This window comes from Cololabis saira, chromosome 5 (genome assembly GCF_033807715.1).
Source record: "Cololabis saira isolate AMF1-May2022 chromosome 5, fColSai1.1, whole genome shotgun sequence".
Classification (NCBI taxonomy): domain Eukaryota; kingdom Metazoa; phylum Chordata; class Actinopteri; order Beloniformes; family Belonidae; genus Cololabis; species Cololabis saira.
Window position 1 is genome coordinate 1,448,324 of NC_084591.1, and position 24,618 is coordinate 1,472,941.

The window sequence follows — 24,618 nt, forward strand, 5'->3', positions numbered from 1 at the left end:
CTTGTACCCTGGGGATAGGCTGGCGGTCAGGAAGCGTCTTTCTATTCACCTCACGGAAGTCAATGCACAGTCGTAGAATGCCATCTTTTTTCCGGACACATACAACTGGTGAAGCATAAGGAGAGTTAGATTTCTCTACCCAGCCCTGAGCGATGAGGTCACTCAGGTAGTCCTTCATTTCCTGATACAGGGGCTTGGGCACAGAGAGATACGTTTTTGCTACAGGCTCAGCATCTTTTAAAGATATGTTAAGTTGTAATTTGTCTATGCAGCCAATATCATCATCTGTTTTTGAAAAGGAGGCAGATTCCTCCCTTAACATCTGGCGAACTACTTCCTGTTCTGGATCGCTGAGGTGACTCAGATTTACAGGTGGGTCCCAAACATTACTGTTAGTTTGATTCTCTTCAGCCTTGATGTGATTGGTTATGACTGACTGTGGGGGGCGGGGTCTCTCTATTACAGAGGCGGGGTAGAAAGCCTGGACATGCTGCACAGTCCCTATAACAGTTCTCCCTGCTAACACTATGTCGTGATCTGTTGGGTTTTGTACACTTACTGTGATAGAGGGTTTTTTTGTGCCTCCGGTTACCTCCACAAGCATGTCACACAGTTCCAGTCCCTCTGTCCAGCGTGGATTCACATCAGGCTCGAAGATTAGTGTTGCATCCTCCTCTGGGGAGTCCATGTGGACTTGACACACAACTTGGATTGACAGGTGTTTAGGTATGTTGACTCTCTCCCTTTTTGTCTTGACTACATACTCATTTGCTTGCCTGACACCGACTTGGTCAACAACAGCGGTTACTTGTTTTACAAAAATGTCTGTGTGGCCTGGGAAAGCTGCCCTCACCGTTTTGCTCAGCTGTTCCCTGTGAGCAGTGCCTGATTGTTTCATTTCACTGTCAATAATGATTTTAATTACATTAGAGCCAATGATTGGTTGAGCAAGTTTACCACCCTTCATTACAAGTGTGGGAACAATTACTTCGGTCTTAGCTGCAGCCCCGGAAGCTAACCTGAAAGTTATCTCAACCCACCCTGTATATGGCATGCTCTCCCCATTTGCTGCCCTTATGTCTAGGGCCGGTGTCACATCCAAAATGTCAGAAATGTCTCTTAATCTTGTGTTTGGTAGGTGTACTTCTTTCCATAACTCATCAATTATTGTCACTTGGGAACCTGAGTCCCACAAAGCTTGAAATCTTTGACTTTGAATGAGGCAGTTAACCATGTGTTTCTCTCCTACTAATGGGGCTCTGCTTGCTTGTTTTGTTCTTTTTGAGGTGGCATTGGCAGTCATACATGAGAGAGGTTTACAATGTTTTTTATGTTCAGCCCAATTACAACTTGACATGGTCTGGAACAATAAAGTATATTTTTACAGGATATGCACTGTTTCAGAATTGCTTCCTCACCTTTCAGTCCACAATGCGCGCATTGCTGGGACCTTGCTGCGTGATTGGTCACTCCCTGTCCCGTGCGAGTGACCTCCCTCCGTTTAAAGGCTCACCTCCGAATTGTCTCTGTCCTCTTACTCGACATCCAGCAAGGAAATGCTCGCTGCTGCCACACCTGTAACAGTGTGTGCAATAATCTCCCGCTCCACTCTGCTGACAGCCATAGCATCTCCTCGTTCGTCCGCGGTTGGGTGGAGGGAAGCTGGATTGTGGGGCAAATCTTTGCTGGTGCTGGGCAGTTCCACCTCCATGTCTAGGGCCGGCGTTGAACCAGTAGTTCTGTGGAAAATCCTGCATCTGCTGACCTGAAAATTGCAGTCCTGATGTCCCACCTGCACCCCCTGCTGGTGGTTGTGGTCTGGGTGCGCACTGGGACTGCAGCATGGACTCTCTGATTTGAGACACTTCAACTTTCAAGTCTTTTAGCACAGCTATCTCAGATTTAATCTCCTGAAGCTGGGAGAGAACGACAGGGGAAACTTTAGGATTTTGGTGAGTAACTGGTTTTTCATTCTTTTCAGCAGGAACATCACTTGACTGTGCTGAGTGCACCGTAACAGGTTTTTGGTGCCCAGCCATTTTCTTTTTCATCTGTCTCTCTGTTTCATAGGCACATGCAGTGTTCATTCTTTCAAGCAACAGTTCATCTGAGATGTCAGCTTGCTCCAAGTAAGGCTGAAGATACCGCTTAATGTTGTCGTTCTGGAGTCCAGTTAACACAGTGTGGAGAAACATTCTTTGCACAAGACCAGGATCATATTGGAGACCTGACTCAGATTCCTGCGAGGCAAACAAGATCTTTTGTCTCAGGTCGAGAGTGCGAATGAGGAAGTTTTGGGGGGCTTCTTTTAATCCTTGCACCTCAGAAGTCAGCTGTGTGTAGAGATCAGTTGCACTTTTTTCTTGGTAGTGTGAGCGGAGGATTCGTCTCAATGTTGGTAAGGTTAAGTCCACTTTGCCCTCCAAATAGCTGCAAAGCTGCATGCCAGGCGCTATGGCTCTAATAACTGCATCCACAATCTCTAGTTCTGGAAACCCCTTGTTCAAACCATGTTCGATCTGGCGTGCTAGACTTGAAAAAGTCAATTTATCTTTTTGGCCAGGCTCACCAATTTGTCCCGCAATTTTAAAGTCTTTGTGCCAGTGATGGGGGGGTGAATTGTGAGCTGTGTTTGGTGTTACTTGTCTGTTATAACCGTCATTTTTGGTGTCTTTTTTTTCTTTGTTGTCTCTCCCACTCTGTGTGCTTGCGAGCTGGAGCTGCAACGCCGCGATTTCCTTTAATAATTTTCCCTCCTCTTCATCTTTCTTTTTCTGCTGCTCCTCCGCCTGTTTTGCTGCACTAACATCACACACAGCCTGTAACTCGGCCACTTTGTCTTGCAGATGGAGTAATTCAGCCATACCTTGACCCTCAAGTTCCTCCAACTCTTCTCTTTGGATGTAGCCTGAGATTAGGGTGATGATGGCTGCTCGTCCTTTTCTGCTTACATCCACTAGCTCCGCTCCGGCTAGGATTAGATAGTCACACAGCTCCACCAAATGTTCTTTTGGGAGCAAACACAGTTCTCTTATAACCTCAAGTTGTAGTTTCTCTAACTCCGTCGACGCCATTCTTGTAGAAAATGTGGGTGCTATCGGCCAGTGATACCGATTTATCTTCTTAGCAGTAGTTCTCCTGGTATGTAGCAATACCTCAGATAACTTGCAGCCGAAGACGGTCGGGGTTCCACAGCGGCCGATTCCTCACGTGCTCCGCCAGTCCTGGTTGTTTTGCGTTGTTAAAAAAAAAAAGAGGATGTGTGACGGCTGGGGACACCTCTCGTAGATGTTTAACCACGCTGCACACAATCCCAGCGGTGCCTCCAAATGTTACGCCCCGTTGCCGGGGAAGAATAAAGTAAAAAGGGTGTAAAAACGACACAACCACGACGTGTTAACACAACCAGAGTGTATTATTCTTCCGACATCCAAAAACAGAACTTCTCCTTCAACACGGGAGCAGGCATTAGTAATCGATCGCTGTGCAATAGATTCGCCACATACTTAATAAAGAAAATAAAACAGCATTGAAGTTCTGGAAATAACTTATACAAATGAATTCTTATAAAAAGGTAAGTAAAATATTGTAAACAAAAAATGATATAAAATAAAGTATTTTTATATACATGTGACATTACTGTCTCTGTTATCTTCTATGCCTGCCAGGCAACATCAGCTGAGCACAGAATGGATGATCAATCATCATTTTAACCTTAACTCAAGACAAATGGAAACAAGGAATTATTCTCTTTTAACTTAAATTTTCTAATGAATTATTATAAGAACATATGAAAATGATTAACAATCAGGTCTTATTATTACCATTGCTTATATTCTGTTCTGAACAACATGTTATCCCATTCAGCATTATAATCATGACATAGTATTTTTAATCACCTTTTTGCCATTAATTATTATTCTCAGCCATTAACTCTTGGTTCAACTTAGCTGTGTTTTTTTATCATGTTCATTTTTATAACCATGACACTAGAACAGTCTCATAATTCACAAATGCACAGGACAAGTTTTACAAATGCACGGACCGATTTGCAAATGCACACACAGTTTCACACGTGCACAGAACAATTCACACGTGCGTAGGACAAGATACACAAATGTATTTTTGATGCACACACAAATATAACCTGATTTACAAACGTTTTTTTGTCTGTGAGCTGCGCTGGATTTGCGTGTGACTTTTGAGACTCCTCTGACGTGAATCGACCCACAAATACGTTTTTTTTTAACACGGAAGGATGTGCAACCAATGAGATGTCTTCCTTTGTTTCAGCCAATCATAAGAGCGCACCCCACGTGGGGGACGCAGAGCAGTGGATAAAACACGATTTACTCTAAACCAATCAGATTAAAGGGGCGGTTTGAACTGCGTTCGTGTCGTTCGCTTAGAAAAGTGAGAGAGTCTAAGATTGCATAAAATGAACAGTGAGATGTAATTTCTCTGCTGGCGTTGTAAGAAACAAAAAGGAACTTTTTTCATATGTTTTGGTCATGTGATGCACTTTCCTTTTTTTGGAATTCTGTTACCAAGTTGATATCTCAATGTTTACGTGTATTTGTCTCTTTGTCACCTCGTTTATGTCTTTTGGGAACTAGTATGTCAGACAAGTGGAACAAATATCAATGCAAATATGTAGATCTTGCTATGTTGGCAGCCAGGAAATGTATAACCTTAAATTGGAAAGAATCTAAACCCCCAGTATTAGCCCATTGGTGGAACGAACTCTCAAGCTCCTTACACTTGACAATATTTACTACAAGAGTAAAGGCAAATCCTCAGATTTTTTTTTAAATAGGGCAATCTCATACAGAATTTGATTTTAAGAATTCCGTAGGTCAATGTAAGGCATAGTGACAATGATAAGACCTGAGTGTAATGGTTTGTATTGTTTTGTTGTCGTGTTTGTTTTAAGTGGGTTTTCCCACCGTTTATGTCTGTTTGTTTTGTTAGGTTTTTCGGTTTTGTTTTCGTTGTGTTTTGAGGGTATATGTTTGGATATAATTTTGGTTCTTTAACGGACCAGCCCCAACTTAGAATAAGAAAGTAATGACATTGTGTCTCCTACTTTTTTTTTTTTTGATAAGTCCCCTTCATCAAGAAGTAGGGTAGGAATATTATTTAACTATTTAATTATTATTTCAGAGTCATTGATAGAACAGATATGGTAATATCTGGGTTAAGGAGGCTGACACCACCTCCACCTTTAAAACTAAACTTAAAACCTTTCTGTTTAGTAAAGCCTATAGTTAGTGTTTAGTAAACCTCTAGCTGGTGTTGGTAAATCTCTAGGTAGTGTAAACTTTAGTGTGTCAGAGTCGCTCCTGTAGTTTCTTGTGCTGGCCCCCCCTTCTCCTCCCTTTTGTCTCTTTTGTCCATGTTGCAGCATCCTTTGCCGGACACCGGAACCTGCAGTGTGGGAGTGAGGGGGTCAGGGTAACGGCCCCTTTTGGGCGGGGGAGAAGGTTCGTCCCTCAAGACTCCTCTCCCTGGCCCTGCCCCTTCTCAACCTTTCCCCGACCCTGCACCCCAACCTGGGACTTGCTGATTGGGCCGGAGCTTCATGAGCTGCGTGCCGGCCTGCGGTCCCCACCCCTGGTCATCCCGCTGCTGCTTCCCCCTGCCTGCTGTGGTGTTGCCGTCCCTGACCCACCAGTCTGGCCCTCGGCAGGAGGGTCCCCCGTTATGAGCCTGGTCCTGCTCAAGGTTTCTTCCCTCCTAAAGGGGAGTTTTTCCTTGCCACTGTTTGGCTTAAGGTTTTTCTCCCACTAGGGGAGTTTTTACCTGCCATTGTTTATGTAATAACTGCTCGGGGGTTTATGTTCTGGGTATGGGTCTCTGGAAAGCGTCTAGAGACAACTCTGTTGTATTAGACGCTATATAAATAAAATTGAATTGAATTGAATTAATATCTGGTATTCTCAATTAGTGCAGTGAGTAGAATTTTCGGTTAGTATATTTGGCATGATTATGTGAAGAACCTCTGTATCCAGCTCAGATGTTTGATGATCGGTGGACTAAACCCCGAACAGCATCATCACGGCTGCATCTTCCCATGAGCATGACTCTGCACCGGGACTGTCCTGATCTGCCACCGCTGTCTTGACACATGTTTGTCTCTGTGTGGTGGCGATGTTACATCAAAAATGTGATGATAACTCTGCTTGTTTCTGTGACGACCCTGTTTAATTGTGGGCATGCCTGACTTTCTCTCTGTTTTGTTTTGAGGAGTCTGGAGTGAGCTGAGCTGATTGGGCTGATTTGGAGCACCTGGGCCCAGTGTTCCAGGCTATAAAACCTCCCTGCCTTCAGTGTGGCGCTCTCTTCCCTGCCAGCCCCATTCATTTGTTTGGTTGACTCTATTTTTCTTAACAACACGCACCACACATTTTCCACATTCATACACACTGACACTACTGATGCTGACCTCCACACCTCACAAGCTGGTTTGTTTTGCATTTGCAGTGTTTTTCTTTAAAATAAATAGCATATTTTTAGTTGCACTGTGTTTTCCATTTTTGTCATGGCCTACGGGCCAGGTTATGACAAAATGGGGGCTCGTCGGTTTTGTTCCTGGTTATGCTGCGTAATTTAGTTGGAACTGTTAAAGTTTAGTTGTATTTTGGTGGCTTTTGGACATCTGTTAAGTTACATGTTTGTTTTGTGGCCTGCAGTTCAGGTTTGTGATCTGGTGCTTAAAGTTGCTTTGGGTTCGGTGCTGGCACACTGCTGTCGGGTTGTTCCTTTGTTTGGTTTGGCAGAAAACATTTGTTTGCTCATATTGAGTGTGTTGTGTCGGAGGGAAAGGACACAGTGCATTTTGGCTGTCTGAATGTGATAAATTGGAAGATTTGTGCCGAGGTGTTGTGCATGGTTTTTGTTTGCATAAGTTTGTTTTGTTACTTTGGGCTCGGTAGGGGAGAGCTCTTGTCCTAGGACCAGTCATTGGTTATGCTCGTAAAAGGTGTCCAGACGGCAGGTGTTTCTTGTGCGCATCCTCGTAACATGGGAAGGGTTTTCTTATTTTAGTTTGAGTTGGAGATTGCCGGTAGTCCTGTTATCGGTTTTGTTTGGTTATAGGTTTACCTTGGTTTTTCTTATTTAGTGGGGAAAGTGCGTGGTCCGACGGCCCATTGCGTGGCTGGCCCTGTGCTGACCCTTCTTTTGTTCTTTTTGGCTGGGATCTCCATCTCCTTTTGTTTCATTACTTTTGGGTTAACCTTTTCCCTTTTGTTTTGAAAAAATAGCGGGGAAGCTCCAAACCCAGCTGGGGGATGTGATTGCTCGGCGCGCACAGATAATTTAACTGGCTTGCTGCACTGTTTGCGTGTAAAGTTGTTTGGTGGACTGGTCGTAGTTGTGAATTCAGGGTTGTGATCAATGTGCTCGTTATCTGTTCCTCTCCGGCTCCAGCCTGTTGGACTGTCACTGCTGCTCCTCACAGAACTTTCTAGAAGCTGGAACCACGCAACTGCCATCGTGGTCCAGTTTACAACAGGACCGTGTCTGGACTTGTTTATCCGCACTTGTTTGTCCGGATTTGTTTGTCCGGACTTTGGTGTCCCGGACGTTGGTTGAGTGTCCCGGACGTTGGTTGAGTCCCCCGTATGTTGGTTATGTGCCGGACTTGTGTGCCGGACTTGTGGCCATGAAAGCTGTGAAGTGGCAGTTTGAGTACAAGAACCTCAATGACAAATATGATGCGCTGCTGAAGGAGAAGGAACGTCTGATCTCAGAGAGACACACTTCGGGAGACTAATGATGAGCTCAGGTGTGCACAGGTGCAGCAGCGGGGTCTGAGTGGAGCAGGTGACATGTGTGATCTGGAGCATGACTATGAAAAGAGCAGAGCCCGGCATGACCTGGAGGAGAAGCTCATCAGTGCATGGTACAACATGGGAATGGCTTTGCATCAGAAAGTGTCTGGCGAGCGACAGGGTTCCTCCAACCAGGCCATGTCCTTCCTGGCATAGCAGAGACAGTCCACCAACGCCAGGAGAGGCCTGACCCGACACCACCCAAGATGATCCTCAGGAAGGGCGCAGCTCTGACATGAATCAAAGAAGAGACGACTTGATCTACTGCATCAGAACTGCCTGCATTTCTGCCTTTATGCTTTTGATCTTTTGAATAATTTAAATTGTTTATATTTTGTATTTTAGGAGCGGGTGTTGGAGTGCCGGTGATCCCTTTGGGACCCCGACTTTATGGGGGGGGGGGGGTGTGACGACCCTGTTTAATTGTGGGCATGCCTGACTTTCTCTCTGTTTTGTTTTGAGGAGTCTGGAGTGAGCTGAGCTGATTGGGCTGATTTGGAGCACCTGGGCCCAGTGTTCCAGGCTATAAAACCTCCCTGCCTTCAGTGTGGCTCTCTTCCCTGCCAGCCCCATTTGTTTGGTTGACTCTATTTTTCTTAACAACACGCACCACACATTTTCCACATTCACACACACTGACACTACTGATGCTGACCTCCACACCTCACAAGTTGGTTTGTTTTGCATTTGCAGTGTTTTTCTTTAAAATAAATAGCATATTTTTAGTTGCACTGTGTTTTCCATTTTTGTCATGGCCTACGGGCCAGGTTATGACATTTCTGACCTCCATGTCTGGTCACTGTGGTCAGCTGGTGTCTGACCGGGACCAGCGCCACTCGCGGCGCTGACGGATCTGGTTGAACGGCCCGACAAACCATCTCCGATCGCGCGGTTTTCTTTACCGAGATCTCAAGAAAAGCACAGCAGTGATCTCCTCTCCATCCCGTGTTGCTGTCTTGATTATTTATCTTTACTCCACCAACTCGAAATATCAATCACTTTTCTAAGCGAACGACACGAACGCAGTTCAAACAGCAGGTGTATCCGCCCCTTTAATCTGATTGGTTTAGAGTAAATCGTGTTTTATCCACTGCTCTGCGTCCCCCACGTGGGGTGCGCTCTTATGATTGGCTGAAACAAAGGAAGACATCTCATTGGTTGCAGATCCTTCCGTGTTAAAAAAAAACGTATTTGTGGATCGATTCACGTCAGAGGAGTCTCAAAAGTCACACGCAAATCCAGCGCAGCTCAGACAAAAAAACATTTGTAAATCAGGTTATATTTGTGTGTGCATCGAAAATACATTTGTGTATCTTGTCCAACGCACGTGTGAATTGTTCTGTGCGTTTGTTAATCAGGTTATATTTGTGTGTGCATCAAAAATACATTTGTGTATCTTGTCCTACGCACGTGTGAATTGTTCTGTGCATGTGTGAAACGGTGTGTGCATTTGCAAATCGGTCTGTGCATTTGTAAAACTTGTCCTGTGCATTTGTGAATTATGAGACTGTTCTAGCTCCATATTCCTCTTACTCACACAATGTGCGTTGAAAGCGTCCGTGACATCCTTGTAAATTTCCTTCTGTGCGTCTGTGAGCGGCAACACACTTAATATGTCCTCGGCGTCGTCTCCCGCCGCATACATGAAGGCATTTACTTGGAATTCTTCTGATTGTTTATCCAATCCGGACGCTATCCTATAACGTTCAAACCTTTTCATCCATCTCGACCAGACATTGATGTTGCTGAAATCAAACTTGCCCGGCGGGGCTAACTGCGGTAGCGCCGGCAACGGTGCTGCTTCGTCTCCCATTCTGCCGTCGTCTTTTCCTTTCTTTCACTTTTCCACGTGTGTTCTTATTTAATTCCGATCTTCTGACACCATGTTACGTAAACGTCATCAACTTTATAGTTTACAGATAAAGGATGAGACGGAGAGGTGCGTTCAGTTTAACTGTTTACTATATTCCAACTGCCGACGTGCATCGGTGTTACATACAAAACGGTCCGTGTAGAAACCCAAACCCTTACAGGACACTCTTCATTGTGTCTTTCAGCAGATGCTGGTCTGCAGCAGGTCCTAGATAAACACAAGACCAGTCTGAGGAGCAGATGTGAACATGTGACTGAAGGAACTGATGCACCAGGAAGTAGAACCCCCCTCAACAGGATCTACACGGAGCTCTTCATCACAGAGGGACTGAGTGAAGAGGTCGATACCCAACATGAGGTGAGGCAGCTGGAGACAGCTTCCAGGATGAAGAGCCTCCATGACGCTCCAATCAGGTGCCAGGACATCTTTAAAGCCTTACCTGGCCAACGTGGAGCCATCAGAGTGGTTCTGACCAACGGCGTCGCTGGCGCTGGGAAAACCTTCTCGGTTCAGAAGTTCTCTCTGGACTGGGCCGAGGGCTGGGAGAACCAAGACGTCACCGTGGTGATTCTGCTCTCGTTCAGGGAGCTGCACCTGATCGGAGATGAGCAGCTCAGTCTTCTCAGGCTGATCCGGGTTTTCCATCCATCGTTACAGAAGCTCACAGCAGAGCAGCTGGCTGCCGGGAAACCGTTGTTCATCTTTGACGGCCTGGATGAAAGCAGACGTTCCCTGGACTTCAACAACGGTCCGGTGGTGTCTGACGTCACACAGAGCTCATCGGTCAACGTGCTGCTGACCAACCTCATCCAGGGGAACCTGCTTCCCTCAGCTCTCATCTGGATCACTTCCAGACCTGCAGCAGCCAATCAGATCCCTCACAAACACGTGGACAGGCTGACAGAAGTACGAGGCTTCACCGACGGCCAGAAGGAGGAATACTTCAGGAGGAGGTTCAGGGATGAAGAGCGGTCCAGCAGCATCGTCTCTCACATGAAGACATCCAGAACCCTCCACGTCATGTGTCAACTCCCGGTCTTCTGCTGGATCACTGCTACAGTTCTGGACCACATTGCAGAGACCACAGAGCAGAGAGGAGAGCTGCCCAAGACCCTGACTGACATGTTCTCCCACTTCCTGCTGGTCCAGACCAAGAGGAAGAAGAACAAGTACCAGGAGGGACGTGAGACGAGTCCACAGGAGCTGACGGAGGCTGACAGGGACCTTCTCCTGAAGCTGGGGAGGCTGGCGTTTGAACATCTGGAGAAAGGAAACATCATGTTCTACCAAGAAGACCTGGAGCAGTGTGGTCTGGATGTCCCAGAGGCCTCGGTGTACTCAGGAGTTTGTACCCAGATCTTCAGGAGAGAGTGTGAGGTCTTCCAGAAACCCGTCTACTGCTTTGTTCATCTGAGCATCCAGGAGTTCCTGGCTGCAGTCTACGTGTTCCACTGTTGGTCCACCAGGAACATGGATGTGCTGAAGAACTTCCTGGGAGGAAAGTACACATACTCATCTCTGGATGACTTCCTGGAGAGAGTCATGCAGAAATCCCTGCAGAGTAAAAATGGCCACCTGGACCTGTTTGTCCGCTTCCTTCATGGTCTTTCTGTGGAGTCCAACCAGAGACTGTTAGGAGGTCTGCTGAACCAGAGGAAGAACCGTCCAGGAACCATCCAGAGAGTCATCAACAACCTGAAGGAGATGGACACTGAGTTTATCTCTCCTGACAGAAGCATCAACATGTTCCAGTGTCTGATGGAGATGAACGACCTCTCAGTTCATCAGCAGATCCAAGAGTTCCTGAAGTCAGAGAACAGATCAGAGGAGAAGCTCTCTGAGATCCAGTGTTCAGCTCTGGCCTACATGCTGCAGATGTCGGAGGAGGTTCTGGATGAGTTGGACATGAGCAAGTACAAGACAACACTAGGGGGTCGACAGAGACTGATTCCAGCTGTGAGGAACTGCAGAAAGGCTCGGTGAGTCCAGATGGATCAATAACACCATCAGTTAGTGTAAATTATCAGTTTAATTCTTTTTTTTCTACCTTTTTAATATATATACATATATATGCGCATACACATACATATATATATACTCTGTGAGAGCAAAGTCTACTTTAACAGACCTGAGCACAAAATACAAGAAAAACTAATCCAGGAGTTGGAAAAATACTAAATACAGCTTAAAAGCTTGAATATCTTTTATTTGGATACTTGATAAAAGTTCAGCTCCACACTTGTTCACTTTCATTCAAGATGTTCAGAGTGAAAAATGTCCAAGAATAAATGAGTTTGTCTTAAATCCGATGTTTTCAGATGACTCTGACAGACGTAGACGTTAACGAAGCCGGTTCCCTCCTTCATCTGCAGATCCAGACAAAGTCTGCAGATGTTAACAGATGTTCAGTCTGGCTTTAAATCACACTTTATTACAACTGACATCATGTTTTCTCTCATCACAGATTTGGTGATTGTGGACTCTCAGAGACTCACTGTGAAGTTGTTGCGTCCGCTCTGAAGTCCAACCCCTCCCATCTGACACAACTGGACCTGAGTGATAACTACCTGGAGGATTCAGGAGTGAAGGTTCTGTCTGGTGGACTGGAGAGTCCAAACTGTAGACTGGAGACTCTGAGGTCAGTTCATGGAGACGTTTACACATTTATCCACTTCTCATCCTCCAAACATGTGACAAAACTACTTTAAATCTAAACATTTTCACGAAATATTTAGTATCTGATATGAATAAATGTTTATTTTTTTAGAAAGGTTCCATGTCTATAAAAGTTTGAAGATTGTTATATAAGGATATTTTAGGTGTAAACAGGAGATAAACCAGTGTAGTATAAAAGTAAGAAAAACTTTAAAAAGTTTACTAAGCATAAGCCCAGCACATCAGGCCAAAGTACATGTTTGATAAGTACTTTGTACTTCCTTGTGTGTGTAATCTGCAGTTTCCTGAGTCTGAACTAAAACAGCTGCAGGTTTTGTCATGAGTTGATTTTACAGAACCCAAATGCAGGAAACCCAAAGGTGACAGATGGCAGCAAAGTCCTTTATTTTAACAAAACATCAAAACCCAGAAAAAGTTATCTAACAGAAATGAGAGAATGGTGAAGATGACTGGGAGGCGTCAGACTGACAACCAGCCGGGACTGAAAGAGAGCAGGAATGAAGACAGACGGACCAACAGCCAGGAAGAGACACATGTTCTCTCAAGGACTGAGGAGACACAGGTGCAAACAATCAGGATAGGCGGGATCAAGGAGAGTCAAAGAAAGAACTAAACACACAAGGATATACTTTCAAAAAAAACAGGAAACAGGTCACCAAAGACCAAACCTGAAGAACCTGGTGAAACAAATGTATCACCATCACAGCCCTAACCCTAACCCTGACCTGGAGAACCTGGTGAAACAAATGTATCACCATCACAACCCTAACCTTAACCCTAACCCTAACCCTAAACCTAACCCTAATCTGAAGAACCTGGTGAAACAAATGTATCACCATCACAACCCTAACCTTAACCCTAACCCTAACCCTACCGCACCATACGCCACTGACAAAGTACTTTAGTGCATACGGATCTCAACTGGATGTACGATGTGAGAGTGCAACACTACCTTCTGCAATCTCTGGAACCGCTAACGAGCGTAGGAGGCAGAAGCGTATTGGTTCCCCGCAGGGGGCCGTAACCACAAACCTAACCTGGAGAACCTGGTGAAACAAATGTATCACCATCACAGCCCTAACCCTAACCCTAATCCTAACCCTGACAACCCTAACCCTAACCCTAACCCTAACATGAAGAACCTGGTGAAACAAATGCATCACCATCACAGCCCTAACCCTAACCCTAATCCTAACCCTGACAACCCTAACCATAACCTAACCCTAACATGAAGAACCTGGTGAAACAAATGTATCACCATCACAGCCCTAACCCTAACCCTTAACTCTAACCCTAACCCTAACCCTTAACTCTAACTCTAACCCTAACCCTAACCCTAACATGAAGAACCTGGTGAAACAAATGTATCACCATCACAGCCACTCTGTGTTACTTCCTAGAGGACGGTGGTGCTTGGGTTGGGTCTGGTTACAGGTGGAAACCACGAAGGTGCACCTAATAAGTTTCATCAACCAGTACTAACACAATAACATCCTCATTAAAATAAATGAGACCAAGAGATAATTTAACATTTTGCCAAAATTTAAGTAAACGCCTTATTAATTTACATAAATTTGTTAAATGAAATCAATGTAGCCTATTTGTTTTTTTTAAATAAACCCTCACATTTTACAGCAATTATTCCCTTTTTTTACTAAATTCAATTTTTTTACTATATTCACGACTTATCCCTTTCAGATAAAATCAAGACATTCCCACCCACGTAGCTCTTACTCAAACACTGCGTACACGACTCAAAGCGCTAACGCTAGTCGCTAAAGACGTTTTTGACGGTCGGGCTGTCCACACCGTTAAGTCTTCTCACGGTACCAATGGTTCACAAAAACACGTTGCAGGCCTGTTGGTTCTCGCAAAACATTAAGAACGCAGAAATAAACTTTCAAAACATTAAGAACGCAGAAATAAACTTTCAAAACATTAAGAACGCATAAATAAACTTTCCAAACATTGAGTGTGCTGAAATGTTCTGTCCCGATACTGGTTAGGATGTGGTGGTCGGGACGGTAGCTCCGCCGCGCTCAGGCCCGTCCTGGCTCGGTCTGGATCGGCCGCCTCCCATCACAACTCCCACTCTGACAAAACGGCTCTCCATCCGTGAACCGCGGTCCTCTTCTCTGAGCTTCCAGCTCTGTAGGCTCCGGTCCGGGATATTAGATAGAGCAAAAGCATTTGCTGTTTTGTGCAGTCCCCCCTCGTCAGCTAAATAGTAGAGGGTGCAGCTACTTTTTTCATGACACTGACCGAAGACGGCGTGAAAGTGGTCTGACCTTCTATGTGGGGGCGCAGTAACTCCTAAAGGGACAGTAGCGGTGACCGCGACATCCTGAAGTTTTCATCCCATTCCTCTGGGACAACTCCTTCGTTTTCTGAGTTTTCTCACCAGCGAGCGGTTCGCCCTGGTCGGATCCAAAAAATGACAACGACGCCGTTGCCAGGCAACCCTTTGTCTTGGTTGGAGATAAAGTTCATGTAAAGTTGCAGACCTCCGAGCACTCCTTCTTCTCTGCTCCTCCACATAAAACAGCATTTGTGAATGCAAATGCAAACAGATGAAACGTGTTTGCACAAACGTAAAAACCAGCACTACTTTAACATCATCCATCATGATCACAGCGGCCAGACAAACCGTAGGGAGTCGGAGTGCTGTTCGACCAATTCGTTCACGTTTATTACCCCAAAGGAAGGAGCTAATCAGCTGGTCAAGATTGGAAAAGAACGATTTCCTTATGAAGATGGGTATATGTTGGAAGAGGTAAAGAAACCGTGGAAGTAACGACATTTTTATCAGGTTGACCCGCCCAGCCAAAGAGAGTGGGAGGGAAGACCAAAATCTGATTTACAACGTTCGAGCAATGGGTTGAAATTTTTGGCAAATAGTTGGGAAAATGATTTTGTCACCATAATTCCAAGGTATTTAAGACCATCTGTAGCCTTCCTAAAGGGAGGGAGGTCATGAGGGAGGAGGTCAGCAGCAGAGTTAATTGAGATATAATCACTTTTTTCCAAGTATAATAATAATAATAATAATAATAGGAATATAAACCCTGAGTATCTCGATAGATACAATGCAGATCTTGCTTCTCGCTTCTCGCTCGAACAGCCCCATTCCCACAGAGAAGTATTGCTCAACCTCTCTCCAGGTTATGAGAGTAAAGGTCCAACAACAGAGATAGAGCATGATACCTTTTTGTCCAAACTTGGCTTTAGTTTTCCAGGCCCTAAACAAGAGGAACTTATGCTTTCTTTTTACAGAGCAGCATCACTTGTAATGACAGTCTGTGCTTCACGAATATTAACTGTTATTAACGACTGTGAAAAAGACAACATGGGACACAGTGGATTGGACAAGGTCCATTTTGGCCTCCAGAGCTGAGAAGGATACCTTAAACTCCGATGCTAGGTCAGCCTTGTGGGTTTCCAGGAGGCTTGTTAGCGCGGCCATGCTAATCTCGCTAGCTGTAGCATCGTTGAGGAGCGTAGAGTCTTTTTTATTTTGTCTCGTCTGTTTATTTGCCATTCCAGGATGTGTCGTTGTGTTCTATATAAGCTGCGATGCTGTTGTTGGTGGTAAGATGAGGAGAGATGGCTTAAAAAAGTAGAAAATTGAGAGAAGTGTTGGAGAGCGGAGGAGAAGCGTCTACTCTGTGTCTGCCATGACCCCAATCATTCTTATCTTTAACTAAAAGTAAGATATTAAATGATAAACTCAGTTGTAACAGAATTATTAGGTGTTTGCAAGTTAAGTCAAATTATAAATGACACATTACTAAAAGTAAAGTATTTTAATATCTTCTGCTCTCAGAAAACATCATTTTAACTCTTTATAACATACAAGGATCATTATGATAAAAACCTCAGGAATCCTGCATAAATGATATAAAACTGGACACATGATATAAAGTCCAGCAGTTCTCCACAGATCCATTCTGGTGTTAATAATTGTTGCTAGATCAGCTTCTGATCTCTAAACTGCTGCTTTGAACAATATTTGAACATCAACACTAATCAAAAGGATTGGTGTGTATGTTGGTGTTTTCATCTTAATCTAGTGTCAGACTTGGACCAGAAAAGCTCAGGATGTTCAGTAAAGGTGAACATGTCAGAGGAACAACCAGGAACCCACATCATGGATGTAACAAAACTGTAAAACCTGTTTTATAAAGTCCAGATACGGTGGTGACCCACATGGACCTGATGACAAAGTTGATATTTGAAGAAACACTTCTCTGATGAGACTGGAACATGTTTTACTTTTTGTTCAGGTTGGGGAACTGCTGGTTGTCAGAGATCAGCTGTTCTTCTCTGGTCTCAGCTCTGAAGTCCAACCCCTCCCATCTGAAACATCTGGATCTGAGTGAGAACAACCTGCAGGATTCAGGAGTTAAACATCTGTGTGGATTTCTGGAGAGTCCAGACTGCAGACTGGAGACTCTGAGGTCAGACATGTTTTAGTTTTGTGTTCAGATGAATCTGGTGTGAAAGTTGTGTTGACACTAAACTGCAGACATCAGGCTGATCTTCTACTGATCCACACTGACCACCTGACTGCTCTGAGTTCTTCTTCTCTGCTTTAGTCCTCCAACAGTTTGTTTCTTAAACTTCCTCTTCTGATTCATTACATAAAAACTAAACACCTGAATGTGTCAGAAAGGAACAACTGAAGAACCAGAGATGTGTCTGAACCTGGAATAAAACATCTGAACAAACTAGAATTAACTGGGAAATTAGAAAAATACATTTGATCCAACATTTAAATACTGTAGGTAATACTAGAAATGTGATAGTTATCATTTGTACTCTATTCAGAGAATGTCAATTACATCTTTATCTTAAGGTGTTTTAATAAACCAACTGAATATAAAGTTCCCAGATTGATCCAGGATTAAATATTGTATTCCAGATTTCATCTCCAGCTGCTTTTCTCTGCAGCTTTTTCAAATGTTTTTCACGGTTGGATTAGTTTCATGGTTGATCATCTTGGTGTAGTTTTTCTGGGACAGTTGGGAGGTTTGTTGCATGAAAGTAGAAAGAAGTCCAGTATGTGTGAGAAAGGCTTGACATCTCCTCGTGAGTTGATCCTGGATGATTCCGCTGCAGGAAGACGATCCAGGATGAGGAGGTGCAGCTATGTGAAGCCAGGTTGAACTAATCCTGGTACGTGCACGTTGACGTCTGTCTTAAGCAGACCGTGAGGTCGGTCCCAGATGTCCTGGTTCACAAGTGGAGGACGAGTGTTGATGATGTTTCACCGAGTAAACAACAGCTTCTAATGGAAACGTACGAGGAGCTTAAACAGCTGATACGTTCAGAAATGTCCCCCAGATGCTGTTAATAAACTCAGAGAGTCTGACAGACAACAGTGGACAGACTGAATGTGTAGTCGTCCAACATATGAGCTGTAGAGCTCATTTACTGAATAACTTGTTACTGTGGATGAAATCAGTCAAACCAACGTTGGCTTCCTTTGACTACCGTTAAATTTCAATTTGGAGCAGCAGCATGATGTCATGAATATTGATGAAGATCTTTTTCACTGGTTCTGTAGGACTGTTTTAACCTGCATCCTGGAGGTTCAGCTCACATCTTTTATTCTTTATTCAGGTTGAAGGAATGCAGTCTGTCAAAGATCAGCTGTTCTTATCTGGTCTCAGCTCTGAAGTTCAACCCCTCCCATCTGAAACATCTGGACCTGCGTCTGAACGACCTCCAGGATTCAGATGTGGAGCAGCTTTCTGCTCTGGTGGACAGTCCAGACTACCAGTTGCAGACTCTCAGGTCAGTGGAGGTTGGACTCGGTTCTGCTGCTTCCAGCAGTTTTCTACTAAAACCAGTTGGTATCAAAGATCAGTGTTTCCAGTGAAGCTGCAGATTCTCAGCAGCTGCTTTCCTCATGAAGCTGTGAGAGGAGGATGATGACAGGCTGCAGGATTGGACAGAAACACAGAGACAGCCGTCGGCCAATCAGAGGGTCCAGATGTTTGTTGTAGACCAGTGTTGGTGCTGGTGTCCAGAAAAAAAGGTGTATTCCAGCTGACGGCCTTCCAGGATGTTCAGACGCACAGCTGCTCCACTGCAGCTCTGAACTCTGAAGTCCTGGATGTGCTGATGGAGGGATCTCTGCAAAACTCCTTTATCTGCTTTCGTCTTTCTTCTACAGCTGATGGAGGGATCTCTGCAAACACTCCTTTATCTGCTTTCTTCTTTCTTCTACAGCTGATGGAGGGATCTCTGCAAACACTCCTTTATCTGCTTTCTTCCTTCTTCTACAGCTGATGGAGGGATCTCTGCAAACACTCCTTTATCTGCTCTCCTCTTTCTTCTTCTTCTACAGCTGATGGAGGGATCTCTGCAAACACTCCTTTATCTGCTCTCTTCTTTCTTCTTCCTCTACAGCTGATGGAGGGATCTCTGCAAACACTCCTTTATCTGCTCTCTTCTTTCTTCTTCCTCTACAGCTGATGGGGGGATCTCTACAAACACTCCTTTATCTGCTCTCTTCTTTCTTCTTCCTCTACAGCTGATGGAGGGATCTCTGCAAACACTCCTTTATCTGCTCTCTTCTTTCTTCTTCCCTCTACAGCTGATGGAGGGATCTCTGCAAACACTCCTTTATCTGCTCTCTTCTTTCTTCTTCCCTCTACAGCTGGAGATGATGAGAGCAGCTGCTTTCCTCATGAAGCTGTGAGAGGAGGATGATGACAGGCTGCAGGATTGGACAGAAACACATAGACAGCAGTCGGCCAATCAGAGGGTCCAGATGTTGGTTGTAGACCAGTGTTGTGCTGGTGTTCACGTGTCCAGAAATAAAGGTGTATTCCAGCTGACGGCCTTCCAGGATGTTCAGACACACAGCCGCTCCACTGCAGCTCTGAACTCTGAAGTCCTGGATGTGCTGATGGAGGGATCTCTGCAAACACTCCTTTATCTGCTTTCTTCTTTCTTCTACAGCTGATGGAGGGATCTCTGCAAACACTCCTTTATGTGCTTTCTTCTTTCTTCTACAGCTGATGGAGGGATCTCTGCAAACACTCCTTTATCTGTTCTCTTCTTTCTTCTTCCCTCTACAGCTGATGGAGGGATCTCTGCAAACACTCCTTTAGCTGCTCTCTTCTTTCTTCTTCATCTACAGCTGATGGAGGGATCTCTGCAAACACTCCTTTATCTGCTCTCTTCTTTCTTCTTCCTCTACAGCTGATGGAGGGATCTCTACAAACACTCCTTTATCTGCTCTCTTCTTTCTTCTTCCTCTACAGCTGATGGGGGGATCTCTGCAAACACTCCTTTATCGGCTCTCTTCTTTCTTCTTACTCTACAGCTGATGGAGGGATCTCTGCAAACACTCCTTTATCTGCTCTCTTCTTTCTTCTTCCTCTACAGCTGATGGAGGGATCTCTGCAAACACTCCTTTATCTGCTCTCTTCTTTCTTCTTCCTCTACAGCTGATGGAGGGATCTCTGCAAACACTCCTTTATCGGCTCTCTTCTTTCTTCTTCCCTCTACAGCTGATGGAGGGATCTCTGCAAACACTCCTTTATCTGCTCTCTTCTTTCTTCTTCCTCTACAGCTGATGGGGGGATCTCTGCAAACACTCCTTTATCTGTTCTCTTCTTTCTTCTTCCCTCTACAGCTGATGGAGGGATCGCTGCAAACACTCCTTTATCTGCTCTCTTCTTTCTTCTTCCCTCTACAGCTGATGGAGGGATCTCTGCAAACACTCCTTTATCTGCTCTCTTCTTTCTTCTTCCCTCTACAGCTGGAGATGATGAGAGTGTCCAGGACGGACGACTCGTGTCCTGATCGTCCTCAGAGTTGAAGCAGAACCAGTTTGTGTGGACAAACTCTGACTGGACTGTGATGGTAATGAAGAAGATGAAGATGAAGATGTACATATTTTCTGAATTCCAGCGTTCTACAAACTTCTCATATATTCAGGCTGGCTTTGTCCGAGTCACATGACTCCCCCGGTGTTTTCTTTTTAATTACATGTTTCCGTTTCATTCCAAGTTTTCCTTTTGTTGTTGTCGTGTTTTCAGCTTTGTCAGGTTTTTAAAGTTTCTCTCTGCATCACTGATGAAGAGAGAGATTGAAGAGATCTGTGGAAATAACAGCGTTTGTTCATGAAATACGAAACACAAATGAACTTGACTTGGTTGATGAATGTCCCTCAGTTTGTTCCAGTAAATATTGTAAATGTTTTCTGGATATTAGTATGATTGTTAACACTTCAAAGAAAATCTAAAATCTTCAGTAAAACTTGGATCTTTTCTCTTGTTCAGTTTACTGTGGTTAATAAGTGTTTGTCTGTGATTAGTCTCAGTACCAGGAGCGGCACCGACCATCACAAGGCACTTTTTACTCCGTTGTTCACCATCAGCACAAATCTGACTTTTATTTCATGAGAGAGATCATTTCATGGCCGTGTGGAAAGGCGCACCATCAGTTTTGTGTCATTTTTTAATTTAAAATACACATACGGCTCAGCGACTGAAAAGGCGCCGTCTACACACATGCGCGCCGCACAACACACACACACAAGCATACAACTGTGCGTATTTAAAAATAGAGGGGGAGCAAAACTTAGTTTGATTGTACTTTATTTAAGTTATTACATTAATCAAACCCATCGAAATCTCCATCCTCCATTTCTGCATTCATCCGAGCCTGATCAATGAGACCGGGAGAACTGATCAATGAGACCGGGAGAACTGATCAATGAGACCGGGAGAACTGATCAATGAGACCAGGAGAACTGATCAATGAGACCGGGAGAACTGATCAATGAGACCGGGAGAACTGATCAATGAGACCGGGAGAACTGATCAATGAGACCGGGAGAACTGATCAATGAGACCGGTAGAACTGATCAATGAGACTGGGAGAACTGATCAATGAGACCGGGAGAACTGATCAATGAGACCGGGAGAACTGATCAATGAGACCGGGAGAACTGATCAATGACCAGGAGAACTGATCAGCTGCGACGGGCAGAGCAGCTCTCTGGCCGCGCTGCAGCCGAGTCACTTTCTTGCCGTGCGGCCCCTCGGAAATGATGCCGGCTTTTGCAAAAGCCCGAACAACAGTCCAGTCCAGCAGACACGTCAGCACACGCATCTACAATCCTTCAACAGTAAACGACGGAGCCCACCGCCCCCGCCCGCTCGGTCGGCGGTTCCTCCGGCCTCCTGGCCACCTCTGCGGTGCAGCTCCCCCGGGAGCCGCGTCTCCTTCTCGGTATGGAGGCCGAGTCTCCCCGTCCACTCCAGGTGTCGCCACGGAGCCCCCCTTCCCCCCATAACTTCTCATGGTGGCCTCCATTACGTCCGCCTTATGGATCCGCGTTAAGTCGACGCAGCACTACGCCGTAGCTCTGCGTCGGTGTAACGCAGAACCATAAATCAGCCTTTACAATAATACAATGGGCGCATTGCGTCATTGGGCGCACGGTATATTTAAAAAAAAAAAAGACGTTATACGCCTAATGGTCCCAAACATACGGTAATACTGACATAGATTACACTCTCATTTTACCACAAACTGCACAAAACACTTGAATATGCGTCAGATATGAAGAAAGAACCCAAAGATTTTAAGCCAACATAGATTAACTGAATTGCGTCTGTTTCATCCTGGCCTCTTCAGCATCAAACCAGCACTAAACCAGCATCAAACCAGCAGCAGCAGGGATTTCAGACCATGACCACATCTGACCCTGGAGGGAAGTCCAGACTTCTGGATACCGGCCATGAACAGTGACCCAACACTAGACGCTGTGTTGTCATGGAGACCAGCCAGGTAGATGATGGTCGGACTGAAGGCTTCATCACAGCCGTGGAGCAGCGTTCTCCATCTCACTAGTTTGTAGTTTCCATCTATGGATCAAAGGCAAATGGAAATAACAGGAAGTTGGCAGTTTATAGAGATTAAGGCCAAAACATTAAAGAAAATGTGCATTTTTCTTTTTTTCTTTTAAATGATGTCAATGTTTGCGATAGAAATTATATTTACCTTTGCTTAAAGGGAACCCTGGCTATTAAGACATGTAGGTCTTAAAAGATAAATGTTGGTATCAATTATAACAATGTGATATAAAAAACCTTTTTGATGTCTTTGTTTTTATAAAATTTGAAAATATAATTTAACTCGTAGGTCGCCATTATTGTTTACACCGCAATGCACTCTGGGTAGTGACGTCACACGGTGGCACCTGCTGGCCCCCGAACACTGTTGTGACTGTTCAACCAGATAATCCAGACGGTAAACATGTCATCTGTTCAGCCGTTTACATTTGAACCGAGCGCAAGGTCAAGGAGGAAGACAACATTGAAAACACATCTCAAAACGAGCCAAATGAAGACCAAGAAAGACGGGATGAGGCGAGAGTGGGACAAAATCCCTGGTGTCTGTGCAGCAACTGCGTCTCGATGCCAACAGAGGAGGAGAGCGTTTGCTGTGAAGAGCTCATGTTTTTGTCAGCAGCTGTTCACTTTAAGCTATTGTGTGATAAAACCAGGGCTGTACAGTGCGACAGTTTTCATCGCATTTGCGAATAAAAATCATCCGGTGCGAAGAGAAATATGTATCCACTCGCATTTGTGCGAGTGAGTTGCGCTGGGGTCATGTTAAAAAAAGTGTGAGAATCAATATGAATGTCTCTTGACCTACATCAGCCTTTCTCAACCGGGGTGTCGCAGCACCCTGGGGTGTCGTCAAAAAATTACCTATTCTGACATTTCATATATAAATACCGTATTTTCACGACCATACGGCCGGGGCGCCGTGTGGAAAGACTATTAATACTATTAATACATCCATGATCCGACTGCGCCGCGACCCGCGGACCAAAATCTTCCTCCGCTCAGAAGAAAGTAGTACCTTTTTGCGGTCCCGATCACGGGACTCTAGCGGGGTTTTGAGCTCTGAACTTTTAAGTCTGGTGTAGAGTTAAGCCTTACCTTATTAAATTAAACATTTTTCGGGTCGTGAGTAGGATAAACACGGGGAAACTTCTGCTGAGTTCCAGTGTACTTTAATGTCCCTCAACAGTGTAGGATTTTAGAACATCAACAGCACCTAGTGCCGTACTGTGGCGTATCACTCCGCCCAATCTAAAACAGACTCATCACTACAGATAAACTGACTAGTGTCATTATAGTCCCTGATTTACATCAGAATATAAACAATATATTCATAAAATAATGAACCCTGAATTACCAAAATAACCTTCTTAACAAAAATAAATCTCCTCTTACACTTATAAGGTGAGCATGAATCAATCTTTTTTATTATGTAAAATTGTATGTATTTATTTACTTTTATTTATTTAATTTTAGTTGTTAAATTTCTGGAAAAGAAAAAAGTCAAATCATACATGAGAGAAACTATTCAGTTTGTGGCTAAATATTTGTACTTGTATAAACTGAAGATCATAATGCAAACCTGACATTTACTTTTAGTTCAGTTTGTGGAAAATGGTTGTCCTGGCTTTCTCTTTAAAACTTAAACAGTTATAAAGCATTACAAACTGTAACAATAGGGCAAACACACAGTATTTTCTATTTTGTGTCTTTCAAATAAAAGACATTATTTTCCAGTCATATGTTCCTCATTCAAGGTTGTTAAAAAAATACTGCTATAATATCGTATCGTTATTGTGACCTCAGTATCGTGTATCGTATCCTGAGATTAGTGTATCGTTACACCCCTACTAACTGTCCACCCGGGTGTGCTAGTAAATTTTTATTTGTGCTACTAAAATTTTTAACTTGCTAGCACCAGTGCTACCATTCAAAAAAGTAAGCGTACAGCCCTGGATAAAACGTATTCCAATATCAATAATTTTGGAGATTATTAGCATCCACCCCTGTCCTATGCTTTATTAATCATTAGGACAGTGGCCCTGCCAGGATTCAATTTCGTAATAGGCTCAGAAACAGTTCGTCCACTGCTCTATACGGCTAATTTCAGGGTCCCACTCGGCCTGATATTACACTATCCGTTAGGGAGAGGATATGTTGGTTGGCTATTCAGAGTTCAAAAATTCAGAGCTGCCGATCTTGGCCAGGTCTCCCTTGGAAAAGAGGTTTTTAATCTCAATGGGATTTTCCTGGTTAAATAAAGGTTAAATAAATAAAAAAACAAAAAAATAAGTATTTCAAAGATCTTTTTTCCTCAAACAAAACTCAGTGACAAATTGGATAATGTGCGCACGGCACA

The 24,618-nt window shown here is 44.3% G+C and overlaps 1 protein-coding gene across 3 annotated transcripts in view; it reads left to right on the forward strand.

Annotated features, from left to right (window-relative positions):
* LOC133443643 (NLR family CARD domain-containing protein 3-like) overlaps positions 1-20,676 on the forward strand; it is a 39,286-nt gene extending 18,610 nt beyond the window's left edge. Inside the window, exons 6-10 of one of the 3 annotated variants that reach the window (XM_061720739.1) lie at positions 9,893-11,687; positions 12,173-12,346; positions 16,668-16,841; positions 18,007-18,180; positions 19,049-20,676. In XM_061720739.1, the coding sequence (XP_061576723.1) occupies positions 9,893-11,687; positions 12,173-12,346; positions 16,668-16,841; positions 18,007-18,180; positions 19,049-19,058 (2,327 nt within the window). In that variant the 3' untranslated portion in view covers positions 19,059-20,676. The remainder of the gene's footprint in view (positions 1-9,892; positions 11,688-12,172; positions 12,347-16,667; positions 16,842-18,006; positions 18,181-19,048) is intronic. The other 2 variants (XM_061720738.1, XM_061720740.1) reach the window with 2 other exon arrangements.
* Positions 20,677-24,618: the final 3,942 nt, after the last annotated feature.